Raw genomic sequence first — 6,033 nt, 5'->3', positions numbered from 1 at the left:
GAGCATCACATCAGACCATTATGTGAAGAAAAATGCTGAAATGTTTTCCTCAAAAAACAATTTTCGTTACGACTGAAGAAAGAAAGACGTGAACATCTTGGATGACAAGAGGGTCAGTACATTATTTGTAAATTGTCATTAGGGCCCAAGCACCGGTGGTGCTGATATGTGATTCAGAAGTGGATGTGGCAAAATGGCTCGATAGCGCCACCTATATACATTCAGCGGAGTGCGCCTCAAGCTACGTTTCACGTACATGTATGAAAATCGGTACACACATGTAACACACCACTATCTACAAAAAATTCTCTTCGAGCAAAATCCGAAGCACAACAGGAAGTCGGTTATTTTTATTTTCTCAGCAAATTTTGTGTCATTTTTGCTATTTCCAGGCGTTGTATTTTAACGAACTCCTCCTAGAGATTTATTCGGATCAACACCAAATTTGGTCAGTCTAATCTAAAGCCCTTTGTGACGTTAAATTGCGAAGATCTAGAGTTTTCGTTGGAGGGTGTGTCCGTGGCGGCCTGTCAAATTTCAATGTTTCGCCATGAAAAAGCAAGTTGCTATAACTCAGCCATACAATGTCTGATCTGCCCCAAACTTTACATGTTTGATAAGAGTCTGGTCCTGAACACATACCCATGAACATATTCCGTTATAGTCATAGCGCCACCTGATGGCAACAGGAAGTGACTTGTTTTACACTAACTTAAACATGCAATGTCCAATTTGCACCAAACTTCACACGTTTGGTAAGAGTCCTGACCTGAAGACATCTACATGCCAATATTCAGTTATAGGCATAGCACCACCAGCTGGCAGCAGGAAGTTTGGCACATCTAAATGACTTTGACATATTCCTCCTATATTTACTATGTGAAAAGCATAGTGCCCACCATTCGCCACCGATCGGCGGTGAGCCCGGGTGCGAGGGCCCTTTCATCGCTGCTTGCAGCTTTAATTAGGGCCCGTTGTTCTTCTCCTTAAATGTGGATAAAAAATTATGCTCTGAACCCCACATGGATTTACACAAACTGAGAAATTCAGTAAGTGTTAGGTTGTTCCCTGTCCTCCCCACGCCATTTTTGTCTCTTTTTTATTTACACACTTGTGCCGTTGAACTGTTGTATGAAAACAATATCACACACATAGCAGTGCAATATGGCTGTATATGTTCCTCTATAACGCAAATCAGTAGTTGATTATTTAAACATCCCTGGAATAATATTAGTCCCAATAGTGATCAGTAGCATGATGTGATCGTTTAAAAAAAAAAGGTACAAAACTGTCACTGGGACAGTCCCCTTTCAAAATACAATAATATATGCTTTAGACATGTATTTTACAACTACTAATATGTACCTTTTAGGTACTAATATGAACATTTAGGGATAAGAGATGTAACTTTTAGCTTTTGTACCTTACAGTGTCGCCCCACTGACAGCTTTGTACCTTTTTTCCTAAGAGTGTATGTGATGTTATTCTGGTTGCTGCCCAGTCATTAAACATTTAATTCCTGATGCAGGTCATAACCCGGAACACAGTGACAGATTGACACAGAGACATTTGGGCATTTATTCTTTTTATTGATACACTACCTCAGAAGAGCCTATGCCGCACGGTGTTCCCTTTGAATAATTTCAAAAAGCACTGCAGTCTTAAAAATTACAAAATGTTAAATACAAAATGTACATGAAACGACAATACAAGGCTCCGTAAACATTAACTGAACCTGTACTTTTATTTTACAAACCATCCAAGCTACCCAAACTTTAGGAATGACATCCATTTCAAAGTATCAAAAATAGAGTTCTGGTGTTTGCGCGGTCATCTGTATGTAAAATGGGAACACATTGTTCGATCTTTGGTTTCTAGAGAATGAAAATAGGTGCTTATCTAGGGACCCTGCTTCATCCCAGAACTCCCCATCGGTAATTTTTTTTTTTGTTTGTTTGCTTGCTTGCTTGTATTTTTATCTTGATTCTCAAAAAACACTAAACCTAAATCAAACCCAAACCTTATGACACACATTCTCTAAAATTGCATTTTAACACAAGTTAAGGCTTTCCTACCGTATATTTGATAGTTTAAATTAAATAGTCAAAAGTGGCATTGAAAACACCTGTCACTATATGTAAGGGTTTACATACAACAAAATATATATACTTACTGTATAGATGCAAGACTAACAAACAAACCTGCTATTTGTATGTTTGAAAAGGTCACACCATCATATCGTCTGTCCTTGCATAGCCTAATGTATTAATGTGCTTATACACCATTCAAATTCAAAGAGGTTTTCAAAGATACAAAACAAATATCTACAATTCATTGGATACAAACCGACATAAGCACATACGCACAAAACCGTTAAGACGCTTGCTCTGTGCAACTCTTGTCTGGCATACTACTCTACGAAGAAGCTTCTCTACAGCATCTAGTCTAGAGGCATCAAGGTTTTTTTTTTTTTTTTTTTTTTTTTTTTTTTTTTTTTTTTTGTATTTTTTCTTTTTCTTAAAGGCAGAAGGCAGGTTTATAGTGCATAGCAGATTTTTTGTCTTTTTTTCCAAACATAATTAACAGTCATGATTACAGCTGTAAGTCTCAAAAGACTGAAAAGAAAACCCACATAGAAAAAAAACAATGTCTTCATTGAACTGTGCCAGTTCTCATGGGAGAAAAACAGTTCTAAGAAAACAAAAAATGTTTCAGATTAAAATTTAAGGCAAGGAGCCAATAGGAACTCATCGATTTTGCTCTGCCAGTGTCCGTCTGTGTGTCTGACCCCATGAAACCTGCCCACTACACTGCTTTTGTCCACACTGAGAGCAAATTGTGAGTAAAAATGATTGTCTAAGATGGGCTGAGGGGTTTGGAAGCTGGTTTGAATTTGAACCTTTTTGCCCCAGAATGCAGTGGGGATACAAACTGAGAGTGACTTATAGTCTACACATTGATTGTCAGGATGCAACATTTTATGGGAAAAAAATAAAAAATAAAAATCAACCAATTAAATATGGTTTCCCTGACATCAAACCTGCGATGGTTTTTTTTTTTTAAATTGTCCAATGCAATTATTTATGCATAATTGTTTCTCTAATCAAAGGCACAAAGCGAGTCTCAGCATAGTCAACATATTATTATGTTTGAGTTCAATGCACATTAAGCCCATATATATATATATATATATATATATGAGCTTTATTATCTCCAGACCTTTTGGTCTACGGTCATGAGTTCATCTTCCCATGCAACTACATAAAACACATATGTTATGTTTAGAGTCTGAACAATTCATTTGACTTTTAAAGCACAGCACTGTGAAAGCAAGATTGAACCAACACAATTCACAGCACTCCAGAACACAAGATGAAGCTCAGCTACTTTCTAAGTATAAAATACACACACTGGATTCAACCGTGTCCTCAGAAAAACAAAACAAAAAAACAGCAAGAAGAAAAAAAAAAAAAAACTATAGAAATTCTCAGCAGAAAGCCTTTTCACAATCACAGCTACTACGTAAGGCATTTGTTCAACCTGAAGAGGAAATGGGCCAATCATTAAACAATATCTACAGCTCAGAAAGGTCACTAGACATGTGGAATGTTGCATATTATTACTACAGGCTCAGTGCAGTGCCCGAGGGCCCGTCCACTAGGGGGCAGCACTGGCAGAATGTGTACTGAAAAAGGCGGCAATTTTCGCTGGTAAGAAGGCATGGGCGTCTATCACGCCTCGAGCGCTCCTCTGCTATCCCACTAAAGTGACTGACTGTAGAATTGCTGCCGTGTACTGCATATTCCGGTCTGGGATGAGGACGCTCGGCTGCATAGCTAGCCAATCCGAGGGGTGATTCTGCAAGCTACAAATAATAATACATCATGCTGTCAGAGAGCCCTGAATTATTGGTTTTACTTCCAGGAGAACGACACAAAGTTTACTCCCACTCAACCACGTCTGTGTTTATGTACAGTACACCTGATTTTGTGTGCATGCGTACAGTATATACCCCCAGCTCTCACAGCCAAAGCTGTGTTCGTGAATCTGGAGGAAGCAATAATTGTCGCTCAGATTGCTTCTGGATCCACGCTGGGAAGGGCTGTTTTTGGACTACTGGGGCAGACGCTGGCTTTGGGTGGAATCTCGTCGCCCGGCTCTGGAGTCCTGTGAAGATTGTTTGAGAGTCTGACGTGGCGTGTTGCGGGCTAGGATTGACTGTGTGCAGCTGGGGAGCCCCCATGAGCCTCTGGGGCCTGAGACATGTCTCTGCCTATGATCTCGTTCACTGAAACACACAAAAAGAGAAAACAGATTATTTAGGAGAAGATATTATTTCAAGGACTGGTATATTGTTCTGGCTTGGTAAGGTTTTGGTTGGTAAGATTTCTGAATGTTTTTGAAAGTCGTCGCTAATGTCCACCAAGGCTGCATTTATTTGCTCGAAAATATCAAAATCAGTAACGCTATGAAATAGCATAACAGTCTTAACTGTTTCGTAATGTAAAATGTAATTCATTAATGTGATGGCAAATCTGAATTTTCAGCATCATTACTCCAGTCTTCAGTGTCACATCATCCATCAGAAATCAGTCTAATATGCTGATTTGGTGTTCAAGAAACATCATCAAGGCTGAAAACCATGGAAATCCGTTCCCGCCTTGCAAGTTTCCTTGCAAGTTTACATCTCACAATTTTGACTTTATAACTCACAATTGCTAGTTTACACCTTAGTTATGACTTTGTAAGTCACAGTTACGAATTTATATCACAATTCTGAGAAAGTCAATTCTAAACTCGCAAGAGCAAGTTTATATCTTACAATTCTGACTATAACTCACAACTGCAAGTTTTTAATCAAAATTGAGGAAAGAAGTCACTTTATAACTTACAATTGCAAGTTTATAACTTAAAATTCTGAGTATAACTAAATAGTATATTTGAGTATATCAAAATAACTGCGACTTTATTTCTCAGAATTTATGTCTTGCAATTCTGACTAACTTGCAATTGCGAGTTTATATCTAAAAATTCGGACTTTATAACAGAATTGCGAGATATCTCACAATTCTGAAAACTTGCAATTGCGAGTCAGAATTGTATAAATTCACAATTCTGACTTAAACTCGCAATTGCAAGTTTATATCTTAATTCTGAGAACCAAAAGTCAGAATTGCAAGTTTAGGTCTCACAATTCTGACAAAAAAAAAAAAAAAAAAAAAAAAAAGAATTGTGACCATTTCTTAGAATTGTCTTGCAGAGTTTGTCTTGCAATTCTAAGTTTAACTCACAACTGCAATTTTATATCTCAAAAAATTACAATTGTGAGTTTATATCTCAATTCTGAGAAAACAGTCAGAATTGCGACTTTATTTTAAGAATTGCGAGTTTAGGTCTCGCAATTCTGAACTTGCAATTGCAAGTTTATATCTTAACATTCGGACTGTAACTCACAATTGCGAGTTTTTAATCAAAATTCTGAGGTAAAAAGTCAGAATTGCGACTTTATAACTCAGAATTGCAAGTTTAGGTCTCACAATTCTGACTTTAACTTGCAAGTTTATAACTTAAAATTCTGACTATAACTCACAATTGTGAGTTTATATCAAAATTCTGAGGTGAAGTCAGAATTGCAACTTTATTTCTCAGAAAAAAATTCTGACTTTATAATTCAGAATTGTCAGTTCAGGTCTCACAATTCAGAGAGAAAAAAAAAAAAAAAATCAGAACTGTTACCATTTCTTAGAATTGTGAGTTTGTCTTGCCATTCTGCTTTAAAACTCAATTCTGAGGAAAAAAAAAGATGTAAACTCGCAATCGCGAGAATACAGTCAGAATTGTGAGAAAAAAAGTCACAATTACCTTCTTTGATGAACAGAAAGTTCAGAAGAACAGCATTTTGTTTGAAATATAAATGATTTCTAATATTACAAATATATTAACTGTCACTTTTGATTTAATGCATCCTTGCTAAATAAAAGTATTCGTTTATTCTAAAAAGTAACACTGACCCCAAACTTTTGAACACTGGTG

At 36.9% G+C, this 6,033-nt stretch overlaps 1 protein-coding gene across 2 annotated transcripts in view; it reads right to left on the bottom strand.

The window, feature by feature from the left end:
- Positions 1-2,972: 2,972 nt before the first annotated feature.
- The window catches only part of nfatc3a (nuclear factor of activated T cells 3a), a 76,615-nt gene continuing 73,554 nt past the window's right edge, over positions 2,973-6,033 (bottom strand). For both annotated transcript variants that reach the window (XM_051116146.1, XM_051116147.1), the window contains exon 10: positions 2,973-4,288. In XM_051116146.1, the coding sequence (XP_050972103.1) occupies positions 4,209-4,288 (80 nt within the window). In that variant the 3' untranslated portion in view covers positions 2,973-4,208. The remainder of the gene's footprint in view (positions 4,289-6,033) is intronic.

The sequence above is a fragment of the Labeo rohita genome, chromosome 7 (assembly GCF_022985175.1).
Source record: "Labeo rohita strain BAU-BD-2019 chromosome 7, IGBB_LRoh.1.0, whole genome shotgun sequence".
Classification (NCBI taxonomy): Eukaryota; Metazoa; Chordata; class Actinopteri; order Cypriniformes; family Cyprinidae; genus Labeo; species Labeo rohita.
Note: the sequence above shows the minus strand (reverse complement) of the source record. Positions and strands in the feature narration are given on the sequence as shown.